The sequence below is a fragment of the Danio aesculapii genome, chromosome 2 (genome assembly GCF_903798145.1).
Source record: "Danio aesculapii chromosome 2, fDanAes4.1, whole genome shotgun sequence".
NCBI lineage: Eukaryota > Metazoa > Chordata > Actinopteri > Cypriniformes > Danionidae > Danio > Danio aesculapii.
In genome coordinates, this window is record NC_079436.1 from 21,224,257 (window position 1) to 21,239,792 (window position 15,536).

Below are 15,536 nucleotides of genomic sequence, written 5' to 3' on the forward strand. Positions count from 1 at the left end.
CCATCTCTGGCAGTAAAGTCATTAAAGCCATTTAATTTTTTGGTTATATTTTTTATTTAATGCCTTTGGTTATTATGAGTGAAAAATAAACATTGTATGGTCATTGGGTATCAAACATTGGCACTTGAAGTAATGAAGGTGCACTTTGTTGTGCAGGAAATATATACTTACACTATTACTTCAGATCACTAATGAGCCTATACACTTTTTACAAAAGATTTATTACAAAAACACACATTTTAACAGTTTTGTTTATTTATTTTGTCATGATGAGCAGCTTGAGTACTGAAGATCTCGGCTGGAATACTAAGATCATTATCAAGGGTTAAACCAGGCACCAGAGTGATCAACACTGACCTTTTAGTCCTGATTCCAGTTTTATATGATCATGGTTGTGTAGTTCAACTTTTTTGTGTTCTCTTTGTAGGGTGATTTCCTAAGCTCTGTGAGAATTGGATACACTATTGGTCACACTGTGTCTCTTATATCCCTCATTATCGCTATCATCATCTTGTGCTTCTTCAGGTAAATCCTCAATGCCAGACACAAAACACACCACTGTCTGGTGTTAAAAGACAGGACCTTGTTTTTTATGGCTTTTGCGTTTTAAACATGGAAGAAACTCCCAAATAACTCATATTTGATAGTTTGGTTGCCCTCAGCAGACATTATATGTAATTGAGCAATGAATCAATATTTTGTTAAATGATACTGCTGTCAAGCCGATGACCTTCATTAAAATGTCCAATTTTATATCACATTTATAAATACATTGCAAAAGGTCACCAATTCAGGAATTTGATAGGGTTGTACACAGTTTCCATCATTACACAACCCTCCAAACTAAAGTGATTTGTATCCTCCATCATGAGGCTTTGCAGTGCACAAGCTTCTCAGTAGTAAATTAACCTCAGTGAACGCTCCCCTCGGTGACCTTAGAGGTCAAGCCAGATCTCAAGTGTATTGAACAGCTTCCTCTTTTGGCTGACATTGCTCTTAATTAAACAGGAACGCGGTTCTTGAGAGTCTTGATATCTTTAAGCTTTCGTGCACATACTGTAGCACAGTATACAAGTTTCCTTCTCAGCTTTGAAGGGTAAAAGACGAGAGCTGAACAGCACAGCACAAATTCTCACTCCCTGGAGTGCGAAATCACAATATTCATGTAAATGTAATGAACTGGGAATGGGATTCATCTACATAAGGCTCTGGAAGAAATTAGGAGACCACTTGAATGTTATTATCACCTCTCCGAGTTTGCCATTGGTGGATAAAGGACATGGTTTGAATGAAATGTTCAGTTTTGTGTTATGCCATAAGCTACTGATAATGTCTTCATCATTTTAAATAAGAAGAGCATTTATTTGTAGAAAATGACAATTGGTCTGAATAACAGTTAGATTTGTCTTTTTCAATCAGGGTGGTTCTATGAATTGTTTGCTCTTCTGTTACTATTATGTTATCAAAAAATTTATATAAGCATGTCTGCCCAGAAATGCAAATGAACTTAAATGTCACCTGTAGATTGCAAAACTCTCCAAATTGAGAAATTAAAATTCTTAAACCAAAAAAAAAAAAAGATTTCAACTAAACAACAACAAAAAAAGAATAAAACTAAAATTATCTTACTCTTACTTATGAACAAAATTATACAGTAAATTGTAATTTCAGAGAATTTACGAGTTTCAGTGGTCTTAATACAGTATATACACTCAGAAAATGATTACTGCTGTTTGTTTAAACGACCTGTTTAAAATGAGTTGAAACAGCACAATTCTTGTCATTTCTTTGGCTAATTTATTTGTTTTATGTTCGGTCCACTTAAATTTGTAAACCATTAAGTTAACTTAACCGCTTTGTGTTGGGACAACATTAAGGAATTGTGTTGGTCCAACTACCTGGTTAGGGGATTTGTAGTTCCTATCATGCTTTGCGTGTGATTGAATTAAGAGAGGGAAATGTTGACAATAAAAGTAATCTTGGGTGTTTAAAGTAGACAGACTTGTTAGAAATTAATCTTCACTTTAGTTTGAAGATTTAGTAGATTTTTATGTGCTTTGAGTTTTGAGAGAATCACCTTGCAGAAGCACCCATGCTTTGGGTGTTGGCAGCTTAATTAGCAAAAATGCAGTTTGTTGCTTTGCTCAGTAAGCAATAACTGTCCTAAAATTAGTTCTGAGATCAATCTCAATCAACTGTACAGTTCAAGTCAAAATTATTTAATTTTTGAATTTTTTTTCTTTTTTAAACATTTCCCAAATGATGTTTAACAGAGCAAGGAAATTTTCACAGTATGTCTGATAATCTTTCTCTTCTGGAGAAAGTTTGATTTGTTTTATTTCGGCTAGAATAAAAGCAGTTTTTCATTTAAAAAAAAAACATTTTTAGGTCAAAATTTCTAGCCCCTTTAAGCTATATATTTTTTCTGATAGTCTTCAGAACAAACCATCGCTATACAATAACTTGCCTAATTACCCTAACCTGCCTAGTTAACCTTATTAACCTAGTTAAGCCTTTAAGTGTCACTTTAAGCTGTATAGAAGTGTCTTGAAAATATCTAGTCAAATAATATTTACTGTCATCATGGCAAAGATAAAATAAATCAGTTATTAGAAATGAGTTATTAAAACTAATATGTTTAGAAATGTGTTGAAAGAATATTCTCACCATTAAACAGAAATTGGGGGAAAAATAAACAGGGGGCTGATAATTCTGACTTCAACTATATATATACATATATATAACTTCATGAAATCTGCTTAAAAAATCTCTTTTAAATTTAATTTAGGATAACTTTAAATAAAACTAAGAAACTTTGAAATGTACGACACATAATAGACACACATGATATAATCAGACCTTTGAGCTTAAAATCATGTTGGACCAACTCAGTTGCATTTAATTGTGTAAATATCCTTTTCTATAGTTGATGCTAAACAAATTTATTGGATGAAAATTATGCCCTCAATTAAATTGAGTTCATCCAATGAGTTTTTTTCTGACAGGATATACTGTAGGTGCACAATATGACAAATTTTGTCATTAAAATATCCAAAACCCACTACTTATATTTTCCTAAATATTTCAAATAATGTTCAAATTCAGAGAAATAAGCTATTTTAACTACACTAAAAAAATCCGGGTTGCCTTAAATTTGTAAGCTGAATCAAATTAACCTTATCAGTCCATTGAACTTATATTATGTTAAACTGACTTAAAACAGCTTGCGTAACTTATAAACTTAAGTTAGAACATGATTAACTTAGTTTAATAAGTTACAATGAACTAAAAACATATGCTCTCGTGACTAATTGATCATAAACAAAATTTACAGTGTAGTGACATGGACCATGTCCTGTGTGGGTATGCTAAATCCTCAATTTTTGGTTTGGTTTTACAGAAAACTAAAAAGAAAACTCCAAAGATGCTTTAATATGTCATGCTTTTATTAGACTGCACAGAGCAGAAATAAAGAAAAATCTTAAAATGTATTCAGTATTAGAAAAACAGCACTGCTTTATCCCCATATAATCACAAGCAGAAGAACCAGACTTGTCGACTATGCCATAATAAAAGCTGTTGCAATTGCTTCATCAGTCTCATTTTGCTATAATGGCTTTTAGCCTCACTCTGATTTTGCCTACCATGATAAAATGTTTTGAACACTTTGGCTTTCATTTTCATCCATCAATATGTAGGATTTAATAAAAACAACAACTGCCATAGTTTCACTGTCACGGTGTCGTCAAAATATGCCTTTGTTTGTTGTGAACATGCTCCCTCTACTGGCAAAAATTACATACTGTGCCTTTAATGTCTGAAGACAATTTTCATCTATTCATTTTCTTTTTAGTCCCTTCATTAATCTGGGGTTGCCACTGTGGAGTGAACCACCAACTTATCCAGCATATGTTTTACGCAGTGGATGCCCTTCCAGCCGCAACCCATTACTGGGAAACATCCATACACACTCATTCACACACATACACAACGGATAATTTAGCATACCCAATTCACCTATACCGCGTGTCTTTGGACTATGGGGGAAACCAGAGCACCCGGAGGAAACCCACACCAACATGAGGAGAACATGCAAACTCCACACAGAAATGCTAACTGACCCAGCCGAGGCTCGAACCAGCGACCTTCTTGCTGTGAGGCGAACGTGCTACCCACTGCACTACCATGATGCCTAAAGACAATTTGATATTGTCATTTTATTTTTTTTTAATAAATGCTCTTATTTAACATTTGAAGACAGTATCAGTAGGTTATAGAATAAAACAAATGAACAAATGATCTAACTCAAAACACATTTTATATTGAAAATATTAAAAGCAATTAATGGCAAAGCTAATGATCCAATAATAACTTTAAGTGGTCTCTTTATATTTTTCATCAGCTGTATTTACAGGGTCTCTGGCACTTGGTTAATTGTCTATTTGTGCATGATTTATTACAATAAAACAATCCATTGAGTCTTTTTCTCTCTTTGCTCTTCAGAAAACTCCACTGCACAAGAAACTACATCCATATTCACCTGTTCATGTCCTTTATTCTGAAGGCGGTGGCCGTAATCATGAAGGATGTAGTTCTGTACGAGGTGGAGGAACCTGATGAATGCCACTATGGATCTGTAAGTGCTTTTTAAGTAAGGCATAGTGTACAGTCAGCAGGTATAATGGCAGTGATATCCAGCTGACTGTACATTAATCCCACCTATTATCGTCTGCTTGAATAATATTACCTGCACTTTACAGTATATTATCTTAAAGCTTTCACTAGGAAAATAGCCCATTATGATGTTCAAAACAGTTGGTTTTGCGACCAAATAAACCAACATGGAATTAGCGCTGGTTTCAGAAACCTTCATTAGAGAAATGTTTTACTGCATTGCAATTGACAATGATGAAAATGCCTGCCTATCAGATTTATTTGCAGAATCATGGATAATATAGTTTATCCAGCCTGATCTCACAAGGAAACTTAACTATTTTACGTTTAACGAGTTTACAAGTTCAGTCATATCAAAATGTACAGTTTTTAAAAGGAGCTTTGGCAACAAACCTTACCCCTAAACCCAACCGTCATTTGGGGATTAGCAAATCATACTAAAATGTATGAATGAGATCATAAACTCATACAAATGAACCACTAAATCAAATCATCAGTTATGAATTGGCATGAGATAGCATTGGTTTATTACTAGGAATTGAGTTTATAGAGGTCTTCTCAGGTGTTAAAATCATTACCCGAACAGAATCACCTCATATCCAAACCTGATGTGCATAAATAATAACAATAATTAACCCTCTATTGCATGCATTATGATAAATATATGAAAAATTATATTTTACTGTTTTTCTTTTCTTCGAATGGCCCAACTTAAAGTGCTGTACATTTTTTGGGGAAATTTTTTAAGGTACTTTATGATATGTTTCCATATGGCAACAACATCCAATAGTGATTTAGTGATTTGTCCAATACTAATTTAGAATTTTCCTTGTAATGAATAATTTTGTTGTTTGATATGATTTAATTGGTGTTGCAGTCTTATAAGCTTTAACACAGAACTTATAAATGACACCTTATACACACTTTCCAACAACTCAAATTTCAACAGCTTTCATTTATTCCATTCTTTTTTGCTGTATATTATTGAAAACAAACATAATATTGTATTATCATGTGTACAATACACAGTGAATATAAATATTTACTCCAGTAAATATTATAACAAATAAACAACAAGTCTAATATATCCAGATGCATCAGAATAATGTAGCTACTTGCTAACAATATTTATATATTATACTATATACTATACTACACATGTCTTTTCTGCCTCTGAGCTAACTTACCTGAATTGTCTCTATCAAATGTCCAGTCTGCATTATTCTCATGGTCACTAAAACCCATCTCATCCTCACTTTCATCTGCAGGAAGAGTCAGTTCTGTCCTTTTCTTCTTTCACTTACCACAGAACATGGTGGTGCTCTGTGCTCTAATCAAAAGTAGCACTGCCAGTACAATTTGATTTTATCCATAATGCAAATGCCATTACCATATGATTAATCAACATTATAATATTAGCATTCATGTTGTTATTTTTACAACTTAAAAGATCACAGATGACCTTGCTAGCTAGATAAGTTATTGCAATATTGCACATTCCACTATTGGACAGTGTTGCCATTTGGTACATACATTTGATCGATTTACAAAAAGCTAATTTGATAATAACTTTTTTGAGTTGTGAATATGTCATCATAACTTACTGGAGATGATGTCTCAGATTTTGTGGATCTGACATAATTTAATCCTTTGTTTTTATTGACGTTTACATTTGCATTCAGCAGTTACTCACAATAAACACCAGTCTGTCAGAAATCGTGCCACAGAAAATCACTGCATGTCATGTGACTTAACCAAAGCACATCATTGGCTAAGCTAAGGTCTTCTCTTTCAAACAAAAAAATTTGAATGTTGGTCTTAAAGAAACAGTGGCAGGGAAATGAACATAAGTATGTTGCCACATGGCAACACCATGCAGTAGAGGGTTAAAATATAGATGAAAAATTAGATCCAAGTCTGACGATTCCAGAGCGTAAGAAAAAAATCCTATTTTATATTACTGCCTGCTTGATGGATATTTTTGGGGTTTGGCTTTCAATTGTCACCAGTGGATCAAGGAAAAAGTTATAAATTAAATTGATATCTTATAATAAATCATCCATTTGCTGTTGTTGTTATTTACCTCATCTATGGCAAAGGGCTTCTGCATACAAAAGGAAGAAAGAAATAACAAGCGTGAGCGTACAGCATTATGAAATGAGTGAGTGGCTTTTCCTGATGGATCTCATATAAGATTGATTTCTAACCCGAGGACACTAATATTAAACCTGACTTTCGGGACACTACTTGAAGTTTTGAACATTAATCTGCTCAGGTCAGACCTTGAGCTTTTATATCCAGTGAACCCATGAAGTCCTCTAATTCTAATTTTAATCAGTTATTTAAAAATGACGATAGAATATGAATCTTGAACAAAAGCATAAACATGATTAACAACCTCATATTGCTCACAGAAGGTCTGTCTTTAATAGTTTTAAGTTATCATTTCAAATCAATTTCCCTGTGGAACAGATTAATAGAATTATTAAGTCCTGACTGTTTAAAGCTCAAGCAATGAATTCTGAATCAGTTTATTACAGTACATGTAATAAATTTGAACACTCTATTTTTAAGGACAATTTTTTTCTGAAACAAAAGCGTATGCCCATTTGTGTGATTGGTTAATTTCATCACACTTTACTTTTCCTTTTTCATCACAGGAATTGAAATAACACATTTGCAGAAACTTCAAATGCAAATGTTATCTTTCATTTGATCAGGGACCTCATTAAAAATAAAGCTTGACCACATGAATTCCTAGTTCTCAGATGTTAACATTTTAAAAGTGTAAGTTCATTACATCCACTCACATAACACTGTCTAATATTGACGCTGATCAGCGTTCTGTCAATTTCAATTCTGGGCATCTGCATGTAGTGTAGAAACCTTTTAAAAATTATTTAAAATGGATAGTTTATTTTAAAGTTCTGAAGTTTGCAGGAGGCATCACAATGGCACATGTGGTAGCATGATCGCCTCACAATAAGAAGGTTGCTGCTTTTAAGCCTCGGCCGGGTCAGTTGGCATTTCTGTGTGGAGTTTGCATGTTCTCCCCGTGGGTTTCCTCAGGTGCTCCGGTTTACCCCACAGTCAAAAGACTTGCGGTATAGGTGAATTAAATAAGCTAAATTGTCTGTAGTGTGTGTGTGTGTGTGTGTGTGTGCGTGTGTGTGTGTGTGCGTGTGTGTGTGTGTGTGTGTGTGAATGAGTGGGTGTGGATGTTTCCCAGTGCTAGGTTGCAGCTGGGAGGGGCATCCGCTGCATAGAATATATGCTGGATAAGTTGGTGGTTCATTCCGCTGTGGCGAGCCCAGATTAATAAAAGGACTAAGCCGAAAAGAAAATGAATGAATGAAAGTTTGCAGGATTTTAAATTGTAGAGTGACCTCCTTTATGTGCAAATTTTCATTCTTGGTTTCATAACACCCTCAAAAATGGTTAACAATAACCTAATGTAGTGAACAGAGACATATAGCAAGCCAGTCCTGGGCCATTTTGTACCCCAAACATTTTACAGGCCCACTAAATTCACCCTCCATTGAAGGGACAGTTATAGATGTAAACTGTAGTCTATTAAAAAATAAAAATAAAGAATATCATAAAAAACACACTCTGGGCTCTACTTTATGGCTCTACTTTATTGATCTAGGTGCAAATTCTAAAGCGCAGGGCGCAAAAGCATTAAGGGCATCTCAGAATCCACATTTGCTATTTTAAGGGTGGAAAAATACGATTTGCGCCGCGGCGCATGGTCTAACACGGTTGTGCTTATTCTCTTAATTGGTTATGGGTGTGTTTTAAGCATAAACCAATCAGAGTTTAATCTCTTATTCCCTTTTAGAGTCAGTTGCGTGCACCATGGTGCATTTGCTATTTACATGGCGGACTTTGTAAGTCGAAAAACGGAACGCTTCACTAGTAAACAGACCATCTGTAGCGCAAGGATAAAGAATAAGCCTCCTCCATTCAGCCTCTTTACTTTTTTTTTTCTCTTTCTCTCTTTCATGGATAAGGAAACTGTGTTGTGCGCACTTCACTGAAGACATACATTAGCCTACATATTTAATATCATTTGTTAAGCTCAAAGATTTGTTTCAAAATTATTTCTAAATTCAGTTTCTTATTTATAACCAAATACACGTCCTATGCCCCATATGGTCCAAAACCCGACAGGTGGACCAATCTAAGCTTGTTTTTAATAAAACAAATATAAATATGCATATAATAAATAATACTGCTAATAATAAAAACATTATACAAATGCAGATTGTCATGAATACACTGAAAAAAGCCCCCAGAGATGAAGGCATGTAGGCCTAGCCAAAATCAATCTACTACATGCAAACACAAACAATATTGGCTCAGCAGCCCAAAATGTAAAAACACGAAGCTTATTCATTTTATTTTTTCAGCATATTCATACATGATGTCTCTGGTGTTTAATTCATGGCTTTGTGCATTCTGGATGGAAAGAATAGCCTTGATGGCCATGAATAAAAATTCATTTCCTCATCCTGATGGGCCTCCAATCTGCCTGGGTTAATTTGCAATTGCATACATTACATGCCCAAATGCTATGAGTGGGTCTCAATCAGCTCACTTGTTCAGTAGTCAGGGCACTGATCTGGGGGTCAGCCATTGCTGTTTAAATCACAAAATACTTCCAGTGCACTAAAACATTCGCTCTCTGAAAAGTCCCACAATGCACCATCAAAAATCAGGAAACATCATTCCTCACTATGCACCCTTAACAGACATTCTGAAGCACAAAACATGAATCACAAGAACCAAGTCATAATATATAATGACAAAAAAAGAACTATTATTTACTAATATTTAACACCAACAAGCATAGCTAGGTCCAGAACAACCTAGCAAACATTCATAATTTTTTAAATGTTAAAATGTTACTGGTACTGTATATTAGGGTTGGGTCGATAGACGATGCCATCGTCCATTGCCGATGGCCAATACTCATCACGATGCTGAGCCGGCATTGCGATCCTCCGATTTGAGCAAAACCCCCCTGAGAGCAGTGCACATCAGAGAGTTTATCAAGGATGTACCGCTGGATTGAATCTCACTATAGTTGTCAAACGTGATATTTAATTAATCTTTGGTCTTTTGAATCTATCAGGTAAGGTGTCACAGCGTCAGTTCACTGCTTCAGTCTTTCGCTTTGGTGCTTGTACTTAGTAATTTTAGTGAAAACCTCAGATACTGTTGTTTGGTTCCTGTTGGTTTTGCACCTTTTTTACCAAACAAATTTGTCGATGCCATTATAACGACACAGATCATGCCTATTCATGCCAGAGTCCCGCGAAAAAGTGATAGACAGGTGGTAATTTGTGTGTAACTTGTCTTTATTTATGATTTGGTTATGGGTAAAACAAAGACCATGCAGATCAGGTAGTTGAAACGTTAGGATACAAATAATTAATTATTTATGAATTAATTAATTATTCATAAATAATTCATTTACCGGCGCTTACGACGACGATGCCATTGTCCATCGCAATGTTTCACATTAAACATTGTGTGATGCCAAATTGGTCGACATCGCCCAACCCTACTGTATATGAAACAATCAAGTGAGTTAGCCACAATGTACTTATAAAAACAAAAAAATTATATATGAGAAATATTAGTTGTGTTTTTTTTTTGTTTTTTTTGTAAATTCCAGTTTAGATGATTTACATAGAGGACATTCTCATGCTACACTCAGTGTTTCCCAATATGAATGAACCAGGCTCATCAATGTCCTTACCAGTGGCAGAGTTCGTATACACGACCTTCTCATGAGCTAGCGAGCTAATTGAGATGCACCCTATGCCTCTTGTAGTAAGTTTGATTTAGTAGATCAGATTTTCGTCCCAAATAAAACCACATAAATCACATTTATCGGCAAAACAAAGACAAAACATTTTTTTCTTTATATTCAGTTATCATACAGAAGATTTTTGGTTTGTGTCATTTTTGGTGGACTCGTACAGTTGACATGCTGTCAGTAGTGAATTGCTCAAATATTTTGTCACAAGGTTTGCTCTTTAAATGCTGCCTGTCTGAGAGCTCTTTAATCTGCTTTTGTGGCCAGGCGTAGCTGTGTTTGAGCAGTCCTTCAAGATCTTTGAAGAGATTGTAAATGTCCTCCCTCATCCGGATACGGCCAACATTGTATTTACCCAACATCATGGTCATGTTTGGCTTGTGAAGTGCCATTTTCCTAGCCATTAACATAAAAAAAATAACGAAGCAATGACATTTCGTTAATTAGAGCGGCTTTCTTTGATTGTCAGAAAGCATATGTGTGGTTTAATAGCATGTTTTCTGTGTATCCTCACTCTATAAACACTAAAGAGTGTTTCGAGCGGTCTGGACGCAGCTGTCGGCCAGCAGAATATGTCACGTCTGTCACAACACAAGCTCAAACACTCAAGATGGCACGGCATCCTCTCTGTAAACACTCTCGCGAGGCCACAAAACACACGGCTGACATTTAAACTGCCTGTAGATTAATTGAGCTTAGTCACTTATTTTCATTAATCAAAATGCGGTCGCCGTTTAACTATAGGAATTGTTTCTAGAGGTACGATTGTTGCAATAATTACTTGTGGTACATTTCTGAACAGTCGACTTGCTGCATGTGCGCGTCAAACATTAACAGATCAGCATACAGCGTTTCTTTATGTGTTTACACTCTTTTTAATGTTCTCTTTAGAAGTATTGCACAATGTTTTCTAGTGCCTAGCGCATAAAACACCAGCACTAAGGCATTCCTTTTGTTTAAGGACATGGTAAACACGCTAGACCGCAGTTCCTGTTATAACATACACAAGTGCATAATAGCTCTAAACAGATTCTTCTATGTGTCGTACAGGTGGGCTGCAAGGCTACGGTGGTTTTCTTCCAGTACGGAGTCATGGCCAGTTTCTTCTGGTTGCTGGTGGAGGGTCTGTATCTGCACGCTCTGCTGGCCGTTTCCTTCTTCTCTGAGAGGAAGTACTTCTGGTGGTACATCCTCATTGGATGGGGTGCGTATATACTGTATGTGTGCATATCTTGGTGTTTGTGAAGTTAAGATATATGGCCAGTCGTTTTCGTAATTGTTTAGGACGATAGAAAGACCTGCCAAATGTGAATGACAAATTGATCGCTAAAGTCAATAGGACCTTGTGCACACACACACACACACACACAAACTCAAGATTCAGCAATTAACCTTTGCATTGACGTCACTGTGTCGTGTGGGGAAATGGTTCACATGTCACTTTTTTTAGAATTAGGATGGCGAAATCTGATAAGCAAATGCAGATCTTTACTTAGGGATTAATTAACAGTTGTGGCTAATTGGCAGTGCCACTTGTTTTATTCAATTCTTAATGATCGTGTAGCCAAATTAAAGGGATAATTCAATTAAAAATGAAAATTTGCTGTTAATTTACTCTCCCCTCAGGCCAAGGTGTAGGGGACTGTTTTTCTTTAGTGGAACATTTTACAGATTTAAAGTTAAGTCAATAGCTGCGGGCACTTTGATGATCAATAAAATATATGTACACACAGGCAAAGCAAAAGTAGTATCAGGTCTTAATTAGGCCTTATGAAGCTAAATGATCAGTCTGTGCAAGAAAAGTTCTTTTTTAATGAATTGTTTGATTCAGTGATCCAATCATCAAGACTGGATGCATGCGTACTTTGCTACTTTATAGTACAAATAGTGGCTAAATAACTGTCTGAATTCAATAGGTAGGCGAAAAATACTACAGTGACAACAAAGCAGATAACACACATTTAAATTATGTTCAAATGACAGACATTAATGCTATATAAACTATTTTTTAATCTTTATGAATTAATTATTTATTTAAAACAAGTACCTACTCAAGTGAGCGTGGGATTTCGGGTGCAGCAAATTACTTTGTTTCATAATGAATCAGCTGTTTTGAATAAATCATTTGAATGAATGATTTAGTGAATTACTCAGAAGAGGCGTCTTTTTGCAACCTGCCATAGTCAAATTACCCTGCAGCCCAAGACCGGTTACTCACTGAAGCTAACAGGGCCGAGCCTGGTCAGTACCTGGATGGGAGACCACATGGGAAAACTAGGTTGCTGTTGGAAGTGGTGTTTGTGAGGCCAGCAGGGGGCGCTCAACCTGTGGTCTGTGTGAGTCCTGATGCCCCAGTATAGTGAAGGGGACACTATATTGTCAGTGGGCGCCATCTTTTGGATGAGATGTTAAACTGAGGTCCTGACTTTCTGAGGTCATTTAAAATCCCATGGCACGTTTCGTAAAAGAGCAGCGGTGTAACCCCGGTGTCCTGGTCAAATTCCCTCCATCGGCCCTTACCCATCATGGCCTCCCAATCATCCCCATCCACCGAATTGGCTCTATCACTGTCTCTCCACTCCACCAATAGCTGGTGTGTGTTGAGGGCACTGGCGACGTTGTTCTGTGGCTGCTGTTGCATCATCCAAGTGCAGGCTGCACACCACACTGGTGGTGGTGTGGAGAGAACCCCACATGATTGTGAAGCAATTTTGGTGTATGGCCATGTATAAATACACATTACATTACATTACATTACCTACTGGTGTTTAGTTATCATTTATATATGAGAAGTGTAAACTGACCAAGTTACCAGCACACAACTTTACAATGCCAAGACAATGAAATTTGTCATAAATCTGTCATAAACATGATTGTCCTGAAGCCATTTTAAATGTGTCATGAATTTTATAACAAAGTAATTAATATATTTTTTACCTCAACTACAGTGATACAAGATGAATTTGTCATTAAAAATATTTTTGACACTGTTATGAAGATATGAAGATATTAAGAAATATAATGACACTTTCAATGAAACGTATAATGACAAATACAGTTTATTTACTGGTAGGCTCAGAAGGCTGTTATCATTCATCCACATGGTTAATCAGCCATAGATCACATACGACTGCGGCCGGAAGTTACCGAGAATTCATAATATTATTAATGAATTTTCTCATTAATTGTATAACGTCTACCCCTACCCAAACCGTCACAGTAATGTAAGAACAGATCTGGATGTGGAGTCTTCTCTATTAGTATAGCTGAATAACCATGTGCATGGATGACAACATCCTACCGGCCCCTACTGTTCCATATCTGTTGGCATTCGATGTGGGTGGTTTATTTCACTAAAAACATGATCAGAAAAATATTCATGGCACGAATATAATGCCTCATGACAATCATGTTTATGACAGATTTATGACAAGTTATGTTATCTTGGTAATGTCAAGATGTAAGACAATGATGAGGACTGGCTGTGATGTATTTGTTTGTCAAATTGTCATTACAAACAATGTCATCTTTGCATTTAAAATGACAACTGAGCAAATGACACTTGCTAACAGTTATTGTAATGTAAAATATGTTGTGATATATTTTGTCAGTAGCATTATTTGTGTTTGTAAATTAGTGCTTATTGTATTTAGTATGGTTAATATTGATGATTTGTGAGTAAACTAAAGTTTAATAAAAGATCTTTTGGCCAGCTAGAATGTATTTTTATTAAAGTGACGGTAGCCATTCACTTCAATTTTATGAATCACCAAACATCACAGTCTCAGGTAAAAAAAAATCTTCTATAATGTTCCACATAAAGAAAATGTCATCTACATGATGGATTGTCTTGGTGAGCAAACTGACAGCAACTTTTTTTATTTTTGAGTAAGCTATCCCTTTAAACAAGGAATCCCTGCAAACATAGAAACTCCAATGTCAACATGCCTGTAAAGCTGTATGTAATCAAATATTGACAGTATTCATAGTCAACATGTGTGTTTGTGTGTGTGTTGCAGGAGTTCCAGGTGTCTTCATCACAATCTGGAGCATCACCAAAGCTTATTTACATGACATCGGGTGAGGGAATGTAGCTTGTTTGCAACTTTGCAATTTTTGTTTTATATCTGCTTTCATGGGAGCCATAAAAACCCTTCTGCCACTGTTATGTAAGACTACCAATTAAAACGGAGTAAAAGATGTAAGTATTTTTTATGAGTTTATAGAGTTTATGAGCTCAGATGAATCTTTTTGCCAATGGTGACAGTAAAGCTGACACTGTAAAATCCATTCAAATCACTTCCTTACTGATAAATGGCATCGCTTCATGGAGGTCAGATGTCTATATTTAGATGCAGCTCATAAGAGGAGACATCTGAACAGATTTTATGTGTATATTTTCATTTTCACTGCCATCAAATCTGCATGTGGACAGTAGAGAGCAACATTCATTCAAAAAGCGACTAACCATTATTATCGGCAGCTTTAGTTCTGGAAATATTTTGAAATATTTTAATTTAATTGAATATACAGCTCGGGAATAAGTATTGAACATGTCATTTTTCTCAGAAAACATTTTTCTAAAGGTGCTGTTGACTTAAAAATTTCACCAGATGTTGGTAACAACTAAAGAAATCCATATATGCAATAAAAACAAATCTAATTAGTTAAAAAAATTAAGTTATGCATAATGAAATAAAGTAATGCAGGGGAAAAGTATTGAACACATGAATTAAGGAAGGTGTAGAAAGGCAGTGAAAGCCCAGACAGCAGGTGAAATCTCTCAGTAATTCTTCAGTAACCCTCTGCCGTTCATCGGTGTAAATTATTATTAGCTGCTTCAGTCCAGCATCTGCATTACCAGGATGATGAAGATGAAACCAAAGTGGACATTTCAGCAAGACAATAATCCAAAACACAGCCAAGGAAACTCTCAAATGCTTTCAGAGAAAGAAAATCAAGCTGTAGAATGGCCCCGCCAATCACCTGACTCGAGTCTAATAACGAATACACAATAAAGATCAGATTTGATAGA

The 15,536-nt window shown here is 35.7% G+C and overlaps 1 protein-coding gene across 1 annotated transcript in view; it reads left to right on the forward strand.

The window, feature by feature from the left end:
• vipr1a (vasoactive intestinal peptide receptor 1a) overlaps nt 1–15,536 on the forward strand; it is a 57,820-nt gene that overhangs the window by 34,846 nt on the left and 7,438 nt on the right. The window contains exons 5-8 of the mRNA XM_056474600.1: nt 428–525; nt 4,504–4,636; nt 11,552–11,705; nt 14,521–14,581. Coding sequence (XP_056330575.1) covers nt 428–525; nt 4,504–4,636; nt 11,552–11,705; nt 14,521–14,581 — 446 coding nt within the window. The remainder of the gene's footprint in view (nt 1–427; nt 526–4,503; nt 4,637–11,551; nt 11,706–14,520; nt 14,582–15,536) is intronic.